The sequence below is a fragment of the Thunnus thynnus genome, chromosome 15 (assembly GCF_963924715.1).
Source record: "Thunnus thynnus chromosome 15, fThuThy2.1, whole genome shotgun sequence".
NCBI lineage: Eukaryota > Metazoa > Chordata > Actinopteri > Scombriformes > Scombridae > Thunnus > Thunnus thynnus.
Window position 1 is genome coordinate 19,098,598 of NC_089531.1, and position 16,785 is coordinate 19,115,382.

General features: G+C 42.1%; 1 protein-coding gene across 1 annotated transcript; it reads right to left on the reverse strand.

Moving 5' to 3' along the window:
* Window positions 1–1,367: 1,367 nt before the first annotated feature.
* Window positions 1,368–9,407, reverse strand: sp4 (sp4 transcription factor). The gene is made up of 7 exons (XM_067611181.1): window positions 8,821–9,407; window positions 8,459–8,529; window positions 7,109–7,480; window positions 5,794–7,003; window positions 5,258–5,456; window positions 4,246–4,445; window positions 1,368–3,796 (listed from the first exon to the last, which is right to left on the reverse strand). Exons 1-7 carry the CDS (start codon window positions 8,825–8,827, stop codon window positions 3,504–3,506), a joined length of 2,352 nt encoding a protein of 783 aa, XP_067467282.1. The 5' UTR covers window positions 8,828–9,407; the 3' UTR covers window positions 1,368–3,503.
* Window positions 9,408–16,785: the final 7,378 nt, after the last annotated feature.

The window sequence follows — 16,785 nt, forward strand, 5'->3', positions numbered from 1 at the left end:
GTGTGTGTGTGTGGGTGTGGGTGTGTGTGTGCGCGCTGTGGATCTGGTGTCATTTCCCCAGGTTAGTGGGGTCAGGTCCAGGTCAACTGTTGGCTCCTGAGGCAGCGAGGGACTCAGTCAGCTGATTTCATGTAATGGCCAGGTACCTGAGCTGGAGGGCAGGGGTCACATCACAGTCAGAGATCAACCTGAGGTCACTGGATCTTCATGAGGCATCGTTGGCATGCAGCGTGTGTGTAAGAAAGAAAAAGGTAGATTACAACTGTCTGGTGAAGCTTTTATCTAATCACTCTTATCTTGTCTGTGTGATGTGTTCATCAGTCTTGCAGTGCGCACTCAAGATTAATGTGATGATACAGATCCTGAAAAAACCCTTATATAGTTTGAATTAAGAGGAAAAGGTTTTTGTCTGATGGTGAACACTGTATTCCTCCAGGTATTAAGTTGTTTACATTTTTGTGTTGATTTTATTTGCCCTCATTTTCTTGGTCCAAATCTCACCCGATGTATCAATTTAACATCCAAAGTGACAAAAATAATGATGTCAAAACATCCAAAAACGGTCCTTGCTCTGATACTTTGAGAGTTCACAACATTAAACTCCATTTTAGCTTCAAAACTCTACAAAAACACCTGAGGGTGTAGATTTAGGTGTTTTTGAAGTGCTTCAAAGGAGTGACATGTCAAAGGTATGTCTGAGCTGCCTACTACGTGATGCTTTTTGTTAACTGACTGTCAGAGTGACCTGGCGATGAACTCCCTGAAGTCACACTTTGATCGTAGGTGAGTTACACTCGGCAGATTTTGTTTATTATGTACAATCAAAATACAAATAACTGTCAAAGCAGGTGACTATCAGCAGGATAGTCCTCTTGTCTAAATGGTCACAGATTCAATACACGCAGCATCTATTTGGAGTTCATCAACAGCAGAAACTGGGAACTTGTAGCGGTAATTGTTTTCCAAAGAGCACTGATACTCCACCATCACTGCTGTCACAACACAGCTGAGCAATTACTCAGCAATATAGGGCCGGAGGAATTATAGTAACTATGTGTGTTGAGGTCAAAGTTTACCATGTGTAGAGATGAAAGATCATTAGGGGCTCTGTTGTGTTTGTGATCACATTTTCTATCAGGCTTTGGTGCTCGTTGATACCTTCGAGGTAGAGGAGAGGATGAGCATGATGCTGGGCTGAAAGTACCCCTGTGAGGCTCGCTCTCTGTTTTAGTGGAAAAGAGTGATGTGCAGCCACAGAGTGACATGACACGCCATTACAGAGGTGAGACTGGGTGAAATATCTTGTCTCGATGTAAAACAGCTTCTCAAAACACATAAATACCAGAGCATCAGAAGGAAAGATAAGACCGTTTTAAATCACTTTATTGTCAAGTGTTATGCAGGCAAAGCATCTTTTCTTCTTGAAGTTGGCCTTTTTCTTCTTTTTTTTTATTGACATAACACGTTTGTACAAACCAGTTTTAAAAATATCAATAAACTGGAGCCTTTGAGGCTAACCTGGCAAAAACCCATTATCAAATGTCATGGAGACAAACGAACATCTTTAGAAAAAGATTTACAAATGAGATGTCACTACAAAATATCAAAGAAAAAAAAGTTGGCTGTCACACAAAATATTACCAAAAACATCTAAATTTGTTTGGTATCAACCTTTTCAACTTTAAACAATTGTAACTTTTTTGCTTTCTTCTTTCATTTATTTTCTCCAAAAAAAAAAAAAAAAAAAAAAAGCACACATTATGGCGCAAAGAGAAGAAGAAGAAGAAGAAGAAGAAATGAACAGCAACGGCCAGACGTAGAAAAGAAAACAGAAGCACAAAGAGTAAAGAAGAGAGAAGCAGCACTACGGCAAAAAACTGAAACATGCTGTACACAACCTCAGAATCAACGCACACAAATACAAGTCCAGCAAAAGGCAAATATTACAAATCAAGGAAAATAAATTAGCTTTACACAGTGGGGTCCTGTGTGTTAACATACTGGGAGGGGACTTTTTTTTCTATAAAATAGAAGTATTTTTTTTAATTTAAAAAGAATGTACGCACTGAACTAACACAGAGCAACACCACCAGAAAACATCTCATATCCACATAGCTAAATAGCCCGACCCACTCCCACCCACAGCTCTTACAGCCCTGTCTCTTTAACCCACTTCACCTCTCTATGCTGTGGTCTGCTCTCCATTTCACCCCCTAATAATACAAGAGAGCTGCCCTCTTTCTCCACCCACCTCCCTCCCTGTAGTTCCCTCTGTACAACAGCTTGTGTTAAGGCAATTGTGGTACATCGGTCAACGTAGCAGGTTAGAGGCGGGATGGAGAGGGGGTCATCACCAGAGCACAGAAATCGAAAAAGCAACATCAGCGACCGTGCTGCTGTCTGAACCAAACCATAGTTAGATCTACCAGATACCATCTGATGGAAATCGAACATATAAAAATGAAAAACAAACAAACTGCAGCTGTGTTGAAATCATTCTGAGGTTTTTGCAAAGTTACAGGTTTGTTCAGACAACAGCACTGCTTTCAGATGTTTTTCCCCCCAATCTTGGAGCGAACTGGCTTGTTTTATTAACAGAAAACTTCCCCTGACAATGTAAACATGATTTCACTAGGATTGTCATTATAGTATTGCTTTCACCACACGAACAAAGTTGTAGAAAGCTAGATTGTTTTTCTCTATACAAACCTTTTTTTTTTTTTTCTAATGGCCACTGCGCCTCAATAGGAATGCATTATTTATAAATCTTTTTATATGTGCTTTTTTCTACTCCTCTTTTTTTATTTTAAAGAATTATCCCCTCTCTTCTTCAATAACAGTTTATCCGTTGACTGGTCACAAAAGAATCAACACCTGAATCTGATCCGAGGACTAAACCTGAACCATGAATAAAACTCAAATTAGGTAGATCCTCTCCACGACAGCATGGGAATACAAATGCACACTCACTCAAATAGTTCATATATACGCATACACAAACACACTCACACACACCATCCCAAGACTACCTCTGCTCTGTCACTGCTCTGCAACAGTCCTGTACCATGATTGACCCTCAGCTCTGTCTGACAGGTATGAAACAGGAACACAACGTTGTGCATAGAGATAGATTCTGTTGCGATTAGAAAAATGTCTCTTGATATTGGATGGTTTTAGATTCAGCAGGTCGCCCTGTCTTGTGCTAATCTAGACACTTCTTACATTCCTTTCCCCCACTGCGCATGGAATTATTATAGATTCATTTATAAAAGCCAAACTAATCTTTCACACGCTTAGGCTAAATTTTAGTTATTATATGTGTTAGTTTGTTTTTTTTTAGATTGTGATGTTTATATTTTAAGGTTTCTGTTCATTTCATGATCTCATCTCTTGAGTCCCTTTTTCATGAGAGAACAACATTTTTAAAATTATGGAATATTAAAAAGAAAGGAAAAAGCAGCCACCCAAAGCCGTCCCTGCAAAGACCTCCAAAAAACAGGAAGTCAACTTTCTGCAAAGTAAGAGGAATCCGTTGCCTTTTCAAACTCCTCCTCTTCCTCCAGGTGATTAGAGGTGGTCGGGGTGGCGGGGTCAGAGTCACGTGAGAGGGTTGCCACAGCAACGATTTGAGGGGAGGCGCCCAGGCCTTCGGGGGCATCTTCCTCCATGTCATCAGTGGTGATGATTGCCACCGCGGCTCCGCCCTTCTTGTTCTGGTGGGTCTTGATGTGCTTCGAGAGGTGGTCGCTACGCATGAAGCGCTTGGAGCATTCAGGACACTCAAAACGCTTCTCTCCTAGAGGGAAGGAGACAGAAAATGACAAAAGAAGAAGAGATCCACAACCAAGGGAGGTGTTAATTATAGGGGATAACATTTTTTAAATGTATAAATATATAGACAGTATGTATACTATAATATATACTTTGATTTTAAAAAATAATAATGTCCTAAAACTGGGCACTGTAGTTTTTAGCAAAAACACTGCATTTGTTGGAGACTATTTTCAGCATCGGATTTGGTGCACTAGTCGGTAATTAAGGCAGTAGGACAGTGTATATGGGATTACCTCAGTGTCCATGTACATTGTAATGAGGGAAAAAGTGCAATAATGTGTTTTTAATAGTTTTCGGACAACAATGGCCTGCTATGGCGCAGAGGAATAAGCTATATCAGACTTTGGCTACACTGAAAATACCAGGGTGACCTACATCGCCAGTCTACGCGTCTGTATGTGTTTTTCCTACCTGTGTGCGTTCTCCGGTGTCTCTGCAGTTCATCGCTCCTGGTGAACCTCTTGCCACAGAAGATCCAGTTACACACAAACGGCCTCTCACCAGTGTGCCAGCGCAGGTGGGCCCGCAGGTGGGACGTCTTGCCGTATACCTTCCCACAGCCCTCCATGTGGCAGATGTGCTGCTTCTTCTTTGTGGGGTCTCCGCTGTTCCTGCAACATACACTAGAGTCAGGTGTGTGCTGGTGTGTGTGTAGTAAATATCATGATCTTTCATTAAAGAATTATAAACAGCACATTGTTGGTACTCATAAGCCATTTTCATGCAGAATGCTAAAATAAATTTACATTAAACGAGCTTTGCTAATTAATTGTGTTTTTTTAGGGCTCACGCTGAAGAAAGTTTATTCTAGCAAAGCTGAATATACAGTATTTGACTGGTCTCACTGTCAGTTCTGGGTGCCTCATTGCAATATGAAGTGTTGGGTGGTGACAGATCAGATCTCTCACTTTAGGACACAAGCTGCACTGTGTTTTGTCCATCTGTCAAATCAGTTGTCGCATAACGACACGACAGTGATAAATAATTTTGGGATAATCGTAAGGTTTATAAATCATGAGCTTTGGGCACACATAGCTGTAGATCCATACGGGACAAACCAAGTCAAATTCCTCTGACTTTTTCACTTAATCACTCACTGTGACAGAGCAGCTCTGGGGCCAAATTAGTACCATAGGTGGGTTAAGAGAGACAAGACTCCAGTATAGAATTACATAAACATTTTGATGCCCAAAAGCTATTTTTCTTGTGAATTACTGTATACTGCACTATGTTTATATATTTCTGCATTAACTTGCTGCCTAGTGCAGAGTTTTTAAGTAAATTGATTATGCTTGTTCAAATTTGTCTAGAAATATATTTTATTTCGATATGAAGTTTGATTTCCCTCTAACATTAGATGTTCAACCCCAGTTTCTCCTGCTGCACTTGTGCATGTTGCTCTGTCTTTCTAATGTATTCATACCTTCCTTCTCCATCCCTGCAGTTCGGACAAGAGCAGGCAACACGACGAAGCCTCTTGCTGGGCTGTCCCTCCTGGTCTGAAGAACTCTGGATGGAGCCCAGCTGATCTGGACTCATTGCTGAACCCGATGCCACGTTTCCCACAGTGACCGTCACAGGAGATGACTGAACTTTGACCCCATCCTGACCCTGTGCTTGACCTGAAAGGTAATTGAAAATGACAAACTGTGTTAACTACTCAAGAACAATAGTTGTATATAGAGAAAGCTGAAAAACATATACACAACAGCATTGAGTACAGTGTCAGACTGAGCCAGCATGACATCCTGGTACAGTTAAACACTGAATGATAAATGTACATAGTGTGCCACACAACAGGAGAAAATCATTACAGCTTAATATTTTCTCAAAATTCACATTCTTAATAATTCTCACATTGTCCAACCACATTGCTTTAACCACATTGTTGTTCATATTAATAAACGGTTCAGTAATGGATGAGTCACATTCACACAGCTGCCCTGAGTGCACTCTTACCCTGTAGACCAGTAATGGTTAGGGGCACACCCTGCACCTGAACCCCGGTGCCGCCCAGCCCCGCGATGCTGACCGTCTGTACCCCAGATCCCGGGTTGATCTGAGCTGCGCTGAGCGTCAGGGGAGCTCCACTTAAGGAGACCAGCCCTCCACTCCCCACTGTCGTCCCACCGGCCACAGGGGCCAGTGTCAGCTGCTGTGGCACGGCCGTCCCCAGGCCGCCCTGCAGGGAGACTCCACCGGGCAGCTGCAGGGTCTGCCAGGTGATCTGCCCAGAGGGGGACAGAGTGGGAGTGCGAATAAGGACCTGGGCTGGGTTCTGGAAGGCCTGGATGGGCTGCAGGGTTTGTCCTGGGGCCAGCTGAAGGGTCTGAATGTGCTGAGGTTGCTGCTGGCCCTGAGCATGACCCTGACTCTGAGCCTGTGGCTGCAGCTGGATCTGCTGCACCAACTGGTGCCCCACCTGGCCCACGATCACCTGCTGAATGGCTCCTGCTGTGTCTGTCTGGTTCTGCAGTCCGTTGGCCTGGTTCTGGCTTTGTGAGTCTGCCTCACTGCTCTGTGCTTGGGTGTCAGCTGTTCCACCCTCAGATCCAGCAGAAACCACTTGTGTCCCATCAGATACGCTGTCACCTTCGGCTACTGCCGCTGTCGAGCCAGTTGATACTGCAGCAGGAGCCGCCCCAGACACTGCTGTTGTCACCAGCTGGTTGCCATTGGCAACAGAGAAGGTGCCATCTGCTGATTGGATAAGCTGCACAGCCCCGCCCCCTCCAACATTATTGATCACAGGCAAGGCCAGGGTCATGCCACCAAGGTTTATGGGTACTGTGGTCATAACAGGAGTCTGGGAGCCCTGCAAAGTCTGCAGCTGCAGTGGGAAAGACTGAGCAGGGCGGATCTGCAGAGGGACCGTCTGATTGGCTGTACTTGTCAGGATGGCCTGTTGGTTGGCTGGCTGGAGAATGGCCTGGGTCTGGCCTGGACTCGGGGTCTGGATGAGCTGAACATGCTCCGGCAGAGCCCCTATGGAGGCCGTCTGAGCTGGGCTAATATGGATCTGCTGTCCATCTGCAGTCTGCAGGTGAGGGATGACCTGATACTGGACCCCGCCCCCAGCATTGGGCAGGTTCTGAACCTGGATTATCTGGAACTGCTGCTGCTGCTGCTGATTGGCTGCGCTGCTGTTGGTCCCACTTACTGCCTTCACCTGCCCAACAGGAAAGGAGCAGTGATGCAGTTAGTGAAGAAACATTGACAGACAACACCAACAAACAAACAAAAAATATCGTCTCAAACCCACTGCCTCTCGCACCTCCTTCATCTTGCGTCCGCCAGGTGAGCTGTCATTAGCCAAGGTGGTGGCCACCGTCACAGCAACAGGCTGATTGGTGTTCTCCTTGGCCATAGTAGGTGCTGCTGTAATGATCTGCCAACCGTTCCCCGTGAACTGAGCTGGGACCAGTTCCAGCTGCTGGGGCACCAAGGCCTGGCCCCCAGCTGTGTCCACCACTATCTGACCCTGGAGTTGACCGGCCTGCAGCTGGATCTGACCAGGCTGGACCTGGACCTGCTGGGACTGGGCCTGGGCCTGGGCCTGGGCCTGGGCCCCTTCCACTCCCCCCTGCCCTCCGATCTTACTGCAGGTGGCCGCTAGCAGAGCCAACGGAGAGGGCTGAGAGGAATCCTGGAGGAGACAGGATAGGAAAGAGGGCAGAGAAGGGATAGAAGGGAGGGAAAGAGAGAGAGAGACGGTTAAACAGTAGTGACGAGGAAAGGAGGGAGAAGAGTTACAGAAACACACATAGGAAGCTCATATACACACATAAACAAGACAGTACAGCATGCAAGTAAAAAAAAACTAAAGGGAAAGGATCAGCAGGTATTATCATACACACACTCACACTTACATACAAGAAGAACAATTTGAAACAAGGAAGAGAAAATGAGTGATGGGTGGGGTAAAATTTATGGTGTAGAGAAAAGAAACAAAAAGCTGAGAGAAAGAGAGAGAGCTGTCAGTGGAAGTGGGCGGTATTACAGGAAGCGAGTGGGTGGGCGTGTGAGAACCACATTTCTCTTTTCTCAGAACACTGGAGGAAAATGCCGCCTTCTCTCTCTCTCCTCCCTTTCAAAGGAACTAGGTCGCAGGCAAATTTTTAATGCTATACACCTCTCAACACTGCATGGAAACAGCCTAAATGTTGTAACAAATACAGTAGCATGCAAAATAACATAGCAGCAACGCCTGTCATACACATTTAACAACAAAAGATGCACTCAAGAATAACTGCCTGGCTGAAAATAATCTCTAACATATATACATCCTATGAAAAACAGCTGAAAATAGAAGTTCCACAGCTGCAGAACCACATACCAATACTGCATGTCTTTAAGATAAACCCATGAGTAGAATTAAATCATTTTGACTGTAATTCAAACAGACAATTCAAAAGTACAGTGGTTGAAGTGTGACAACCGTATAAACCTATTCATGAGGCTCTGGGCTGGCTTCTCAGCAGGGCTCCACAGAAGCAGGAAGTGGAATTCACCAGAGAAACGCCCCCAGAGGTGTCTGGCTGGCTGGGAGGGAGGGAGTACATTTTTGGCCTCCAGGCAAAGCAAAAAGTAATGAACTATAATGAACTCTTATTTATTTTAGTACCTGTGATCCAGAGCTCTTCCCCTTTTTAGATGCTTTCCCTCCTTCAGATCCAGATGATTCCTTCTTCGAGTCTATGATAGGAGAACAAAATGTTAGAATATGCCCCAGTTATAATATCATCATCACATGTTGTACTTCTGAATAGTGCAAAGTCCCAAAGATAAGGCACAGTCATGTAGGAACCAAGTGGTGTGAATAAAGAATTTGACAGATATAGCAAAAACAAAGATGATCAATAAAGACAGAGGAGAAACCAGTAACCTCATCATCAATATCAAAGAGGCTTGGAGCCTCCTATCTGTCAGACGGAGAGAGAGAGTGGGAAAGAGGGGTGGAGACGGAGAGGGGGGGAGGGTACCTACCACTCATAACGCATTAATATACCAAGAGGGAGAGGGTGTAGTTCACGGTAGAAGGCCGGCCGGGTACAGAGGCGGAGGACGGCCTATATGTTCGGCGCTGGGCCGTGGCGGATCTGCCCGTTTCACGAAACCACCCACCGGCCAGGAAGGGCGGTGCCAAGCGCAGGCACAATCAAGCAACCCCAAATAACGGAAATAACGGAGAACACAGTGACCGTCCCCGGCCCGTCGGCCCCCTCGCAGCCCCGTCGTATGTCTCTTTTACCGGATAGACAGTCCATAAACGAGCAAATTAGCGCTTGTCAGAATGATATCCAGAGAGAAGTTGGCAGTGTGTGACCGTAGAGGCCCACCCACTTCCATTTAAGCATCAGGACAACACCCTCTTCTCTGCTCTGCCTGTCGCCGCCGTTTCTCTCGCCGCACGACGCGGGGACACCTCGTCGCCGTCCGTCGTGCACCGAAAACAAACCGTCACCAGTGTTTGTATTTTACGCGTTTTTCCCTTTTTTTTCGTGCACAATTGATTTTTTTAAGGGGGAGATACGGGGAGATAGCTGTGGCTTTTGTGGGCGGACGCGCTCCTCCCACATATTCAGATTGGACGACGGGGCTCGGCGTGCGAGGGTCGAGATGGGAGTTGTATTTTGGTGAGGCCTCGCCTTCTCGAACTGGATTGGGCGACCCGGACTACATTTCCCATGATGCTCTGGCGCGTCGGTTGGAGCGGCGGTGGTTGGTAGTCATGTTGGTGTGAGAGCGAGAGGGAAGGGCGGTGACTTCTGTGTTGTGGGGGGTTGGGCGAACGGGAAAGGGAGGCGTGTGTGTGTGTGTGTGTGTGTGTGTGTGTGTGTGTGTGTGTGTGTGTGTGTGTGTGTGTGTGTGTGTGTGTTTATTTCCACTCCAGTCTGTGTACTGGTGTCACAAGATAACAGTCGTAGTTAAAAAAAAAAAGGAAAGTAAATAAGGTAGCATAACCATAGAATCATTTAGTTTAATAATGGAGAGTAATTAAAAATTATGTAACTATATTGCTATTTAATAAAAAGTCTTATTTTTGCTTCTATTATAATATTTCCCTCATCAGTTCCCATTCCACCAATATCTTAAGTTTGAAGCTTATATGGTATAAAAACAGGACAACAGAGTGGTCTGCTGAGGACTCTCAGGGAATTCGCACTGATAGAGGTCTGAAATTATTAGGATACTCAATTATTCGATTAGTCAAAATATAGAAAATTAACTGCCAATAATTTTGATAATCAATTCCCTTTTTTATTTATAGTTATTTATCAATTACAAATGCTAAATATTTGCTGGTTCCAGCCTCTTAAATGTGAGGATTTGCTGCCTTTTCTGTCTTTTATGTAATTGTGAATTTAATATCTTTTGGACTGTAGTTCAACAACAACAACAACAACAAAATCAATTAAAAGAAATCAGAAAAGGAAAATTAGTTTTGGGATATGGATTAGAGCTGAAATGATTATTTAATTAATCGTGCTGATCAACAAAATTAAACAGTGACGATTTCAATAGTTGATCATTCATCTGAGTCATTTTTTTTAAAGCAAAAATGCCCCCCAAAGCTTGGGCTTGGGCTTTTGGAAGTTGTGATGGGCCATACTACTCTGTGCATTGTATATTGTACATAGTGTTCTTCAGATATTTGATTCTTTTTTTTAACTCTCCTGATATTTTATTTGTTTATTTTCTTTTAATTTTATATTTTTCATTTTCTATACCTAGTGTTTCTTTGATAAATAACATTTAGAGTGGAAGGCAAAGGAAGAATTTCATTGTACAGTGAAACTTGTTTTAAATGTGCATATGACAATAAATGCTTTAACTTTGACTTTGACTATGTTCTACTATTTTCTGATATTGTTTAGTCTAAATGGTTAAATGAAAAAAATCATGGATAGATTAATTGAAAACAGTGGATATTTGCAGCCATATGGTGGTTCTTGACACATCAACCTGTCTTAAGCTTCACAGATGATTACATATCTATGGTTCAAACGTAGAATTAAACGTTCAATAACATAAGGAACATTTACTTTAACAAGATCAAGTCTAAAATTCAGATTTCAAAAAGCTTAATGACCTCTAAAATTTAAAACCACTCCTAGAACAAGGAGACATCTTGCTGCTCAGTATGTATCAACATGCCACAACCTCAGGGGTGGTGAATGACCTAGACACACACACACACACACACACACACATACACACATACATAGAATATACTGTATATATATACAAAAATACATAGATATACTATATATAATTAATATATATCAATCTTAATGTTAGGTTAATGTTATTTTGTTTCATTGACTCTTGATGCTTTGGTAATATTGTTGTTATGACATTCATACCAATAAAGCAAATTTGAATTTGAAAAAAATTTCAATTTAAAAAGTACACTTGCCAATATAAATTTATTTGGCTATAAAAATTCCAGCAGCAGATAAGATTACTGAGCAAAGGTATTTGTTGCATTATCAGCAATCACACAGAGAAGCTTCTTGTGTGCGTAACAGTCTGTAACAAAGGTCAGGCGTGAAACACTTTCCATCTCCCAAAGGGAAATTATATGTTAAATTCATCCCAGCAAACAGAGCTACATCATAGCCTTGTAGGCCCGTATGGTCCTTGGCAGAGGTTTATCTGGCTGGGTTTGTCTTGTCCTTCAGAGAAGCCCTTCCTGAGTCAGGAATGACTTTCGCCAAGTGCAGTCACAGCCTTGGTACACCAAGCAGAAAACATTATTAGCAGGCGGCCATCCGAGGATATGCCCCTGGCACACAAAGGAAATGTTTACACTCATAGGCTGTCAGCCAAGGCACTGTGTCACTAAGATGCAAACGGCCACATTTAAACTAAGTCAGGATGATATTAAAAGTTACTCAGTTAGTACTGATGTAAATTTAAAACACTTCTTGTGATAGTTTCAGTATGTGAAAATGAGAAAATTGAGCTCCAAACTTTGGTTTCAACAGTGTAAAATGTAATTTACAAAATGGATCTTGATTGGAAAAAATATATATAATATGGTCACGTGTATATATATTTTTTACCACACTTGAAGTGTTAGTGTTATTATGTTGAGACATTTGATATCACGTCTTGATGACTTCAGCATTGACTTCACCCCATCAGTGGCCTAGAAAGAAATAACTGTGTTGAACATGGTTGTTAATACAGACCTGATGCACGTTCTGCTCACATGGTTTCTCTGTCTACTGCTAGCAGCCTGCATGTTTTCACAGATAAACACACACACACCTGGGGTGGCCCAGAAACATGCGTACACACACATGCACTGTAATTACTGCGGAAGCCAAGTGGCTTGTTCCCGCCCCTTGAGCCACTCCGCAGGGCGTTGCTAGGCAACGAGGTCTGGTCTGAAGATGGGGTGTTGTCTGTGTGTGAGTATGTAGCCTACAGTTGTGGTGATGGAAAGAGGTGTGGTAGAAGGACGACTATGGTCTGGACTATGGTAACTGTATCACACATCCGATAGCTTATTTCCAGTATTTAGTGCTATAATACTGTATATGTTCTTGTGAGGAGTTTGCTCTTAGCAGCATTAACCCTCACTAAAGTTAAAGTCATCCTTGGGTGATCATATTATTTGAGCAAAGTCACTGAGGGAACCAACAATTATAAGATCCATTTAAAAAAAAACTTGAGCAAAAGCCCAAATACAGTATCTGCAATAACTAACAAATTGATATTCCCACAATGTGAAGGAAGTGAAAATGGTTGTAATACTTGTGTTTCAACTCTTGCCACTAGATAGCGCCATATACCAGGTGGCACTTCATAGTTAGTCACAGACTGTACACTCATACCTGCACCTTTCTCAGTGGTGGAAGAAGTATTCAGATCTTTTACTTGAGTTAAAGCAGCAACACAAAAATGCCAAAATACTCCATGACAAGTAGAAATTTAGAAATATTGGCACCAAAATGTACATAAAGTATCAAAAGTAAAAGTACTTGTTATGCAGAATGGCCCTTTTCAGCATGTTATTATATATTGTATATTAATGGCTTATTATTACTGATAGATTAACATGTAAACCGCATTTTGATGTTGTAGTACATCAATTTTCACTACCTTACTTAATGTTAGGTAATTAAACCTGTAATAATGCATCAAACTGATCATAAGTTTTTCATATGTAAAATCTTAATCTGTAAAGTAACCAGTAACTATAGCTGTCAGTATTTCCCTCTTGAATATAGTGAAGTATTAAGTAGCACAAAATGAAAGTGCCTAAAAATTGTGCATAACTACAGTACATGAGTGAATAGTCGGTTTCTATGACTGACGTTTCTGCATTGTCCAAAAGAAACTTACATTTACGTACATCTACGTAAGTACAAACAGTATCTATGAGGAACTAACTAATGAAACAAGAAATTTCTTCTTCCTTCTTTCATTTAGACTCTATTGAGCAAGCACAAAACTGCAGCTTTAGCGTTTCAACAAATCTGCAAGTCAAGAGTTAAGAGTTTGCACATATTTGTGAGCGCAGAACAAGTTTTGAGACGTGCAAGGCCAGAATCGAGCATTTCTAGATGTTTTCATCCCACCAGAGCAATTGTATCACTACATTTTAGCAAGCAGTAGGGTTTGCCTGCTATCTTTTAAAACTCTGTGATTCTCAGTTTTGGCAGTTTGTATCCATCACATGTAAACTCCAGTGGATTTGACTGTAAAAGTCAAGTCTTATCCTGATATACTTAAGACAAGGAGAACCAGAATTAGCTGATACAGCCAGAGAAAAATATGAACATGTGCCCATTCGAGTTGTTTTTACTTACATGTCTGCCTAAATCAAAGAGAAAAAAAAAACAGACAACCCCTCGGAGTGACAGAGCATCATTTCAGGCAGCTCTGATGGATTTGATTTATAGCTCGGAGGTGATTGCATTGTCCACCTCACTTCCAGATGTCCCATGGCTACGAAACACAACTGTGTGTTTGTGCATGTGTGTGGGTGTGCAGGAATGTAAATTTATAATGGCACATATACGTACAAGCATGTATGCATGTGTGAGTCAGAGCATGCTTGCGTGCAGTCCTGTTTTTTGCATGATATCCCCGAGGTTTCTGCACACACGTATGCGTAGGTGTGCATTTGTCACACGCGGCTGTGGCGTCAGGATGTCTCCCTTTCCTAAAGGTAAGGCTGTAAAGACAAAGAGATTTATGAGTTCTACCATGAGTTAATGTTTTGGCAGATACCTCCGCTGTTCATACCACTTGTGTGTGTGTGTGTGATAACAGACATGTTTCACATAACTCTCCTATAACGACCTACATACTGTGGATAGATAGATAGATAGATAGATAGACAGATATATAGATAGAGATCAGGTGATAACTTCCTACTGTTCCTACTACAGATACACATGTAGCTACACACACAGGAACATACAAACACAATACATGCACAGAGTCACTATAGCTGTAAATGCAGCAATACTTTTATAATTTCTCTACTTTAATACACATCTAAGTGTCTGTGACATATGAACACAGAAACCTGAGTAGATGTATCCTGGCGTGATAAAAGATCTTTTTTTTATTCCTGGAAACATGACACATCACATTACACTGAACTGGACCTGCATGAAGCTCTGTGAAAGTTGGCAGCGTCTCACTTTAATGATAGTTGAATGATTGATGCTTCCTGGTGTCTGGATCAAGTGGAAAACAACCGGTGTGTCTCAGTGGGCATTGTGCCAGTTCGGGGTGTGGGTGGGACATCTGTCTAAGCCACAATGAGAAAACCTCTGTCAAGGTGATTCCCCCGCCCCATGTCTGGATGGTTTATCTTTTTTAGCGCACATACTGCAGAGTGTGCCACTTGTTTTTGTTTTGGAAAGCGGTGTCCAATCTTTTTGGCTTGTGACCCCTTAAACAGAGCAATGTTTTCTTGGGCGCACACGTCATTTTCAAGGCATTTTTTAATAACTTGTGTCTACACCTGTCCTCTTAAACAAAGGCAGAAGGCGCGATTGTCTTGAACTAGTATAAATACACTGCTAAGGATCAACAGTAGCTCATCCAAAGAGTGGTTTTTCCTGATTTTTAGAGGTTGCAGGTCGGCAACCGCTGCTCTAACAATTATGTAAACATGGCAAAGTACTTAAAAGAAATAATATTTCTAATTTGCCAATATTAAGATTGAGTTCAGTTTATGTGCCATTGTTGACAGTAAGTGGATTTGTGCGAAGCATGCTCTTATAGGGCTGTTTGAGCTAAAATCAAAGCTTATTATTATATAATTATTATTATTATTTTTAAGTAAAATCAGCACAATACCACACAGTAAGTTGTCTCAACCCAGAAGAACACCTTGACAACAAGTGACATTTGATATGATATATTGCCTGTTGCTGCAGATTGATGGGCATCTACAAAACAATATCAAATATACCACTTCATATCAGAGGAACAGCTCTTACAGATCTGTGAACACTTACTTTGTGTGTCTTAGAAACGCAATCCATTGGAGTGAAATAATTGTTCAATTAGTTGAACGACGGAAAATTAATCCTCAACAATTTTGATGATCGGTTAATCGTAAAAATCATGTTTTAAGTAGGTGAGCTGGTGTGAATATTTGCTGTCTTCCATCATAATAAGCAGACTTTCTTTGGGTTTTAAACTGCTGGTTGAATACATCAACTTGGGTTTGCCATAACTGTGACATACATTTTTAACTTTTACATTTATTCTACATACATTTATTTTACATTTATTTATTCACCCTACAATTCGTATCAGTTCACATATTTTTTCAGTTACGACATTAATATGTCACTAAGACTCCAACTCAGCGTTGCGTAAAGTCTTCTATCGTTGACATACGAGCAATGACTGATGGTGAGGTAATGGCTTTGTCAGACAGGTCGCTCCCATCTCGTCTAGTGCGGTACTTCCCTAAGTGTCTTTGTCCCTTTTCACTAGTGTGTGAGCAAATACTACATGACGGACTTCAAATACTAACAAATTGTTTACTGCAGAGTAAACAGCTCTGTCTACAACTCTTTGTTCTCACAACAGTGAGACCGACAGCTGAACATAATTACAAGTCCTCGACTCAGAAGACACCTTCAAACATGGGGCCTGAATGACCAGAATTCGCAGAATGTGAATGTTGGCGACAACCGCAGATATTTACTATATGCTCTCAGAATACTGAAGGCATGCCTCCATTTTTATCTGTACTGTTGTGTGCATGTGCATGTATGTGCATATGCATATGCACATGTGTTGATAGGAGCAGGTCAGGTACCTTCCCTCCTTCTCCCCTGCATACACACACACACACAAATGACACCGGAGACACAACAGATACACTAAGACAGAGAAAAAGTCAACCTGCGGTCACCCACAAGAGCTATGTGTGTGACCCCAGGGGTTCAAAGGTCACAGCACAGAGCTCCTGAAGACAGGAGATGAGATGCTTGAAGATGTAACATCATTACAGGAGAGATAGGAGCAACACCTTGAACTGAGAGTGAACTCCGAGTTGAACTGTGACCCCATAAACCATGAGTTAAGCTCAAGTTTTAAATATGATTGAAGATATATAATGATTGGTTCCGCTTTTGGCAAACAAGGCAGTAAAACACCTATTTTCACAGAGGAATTATAAAAAAATGGAAGTTGCAAAAACTAATTTTCATCAGACAGCTTTTTTTTGGGAGAGTAACAAGATTCCTGGTGATGTGTTTACTAGTTCAGGACACCGAAACCTTCCCTTCTTTGTTTATGAGAGGCCGGTTATTGAGAAATGTATTAAAAATGAGATGTGCCCTCAATTATCTCAGTTGTTTCACCGTTATAACTTCACAACTCAGATGCAGCTGAACTCTGAAAGACGCTGAATTAAGCTGAATTGAAAGACTATTAAAGAGGATGAGACCTATGCTGTGC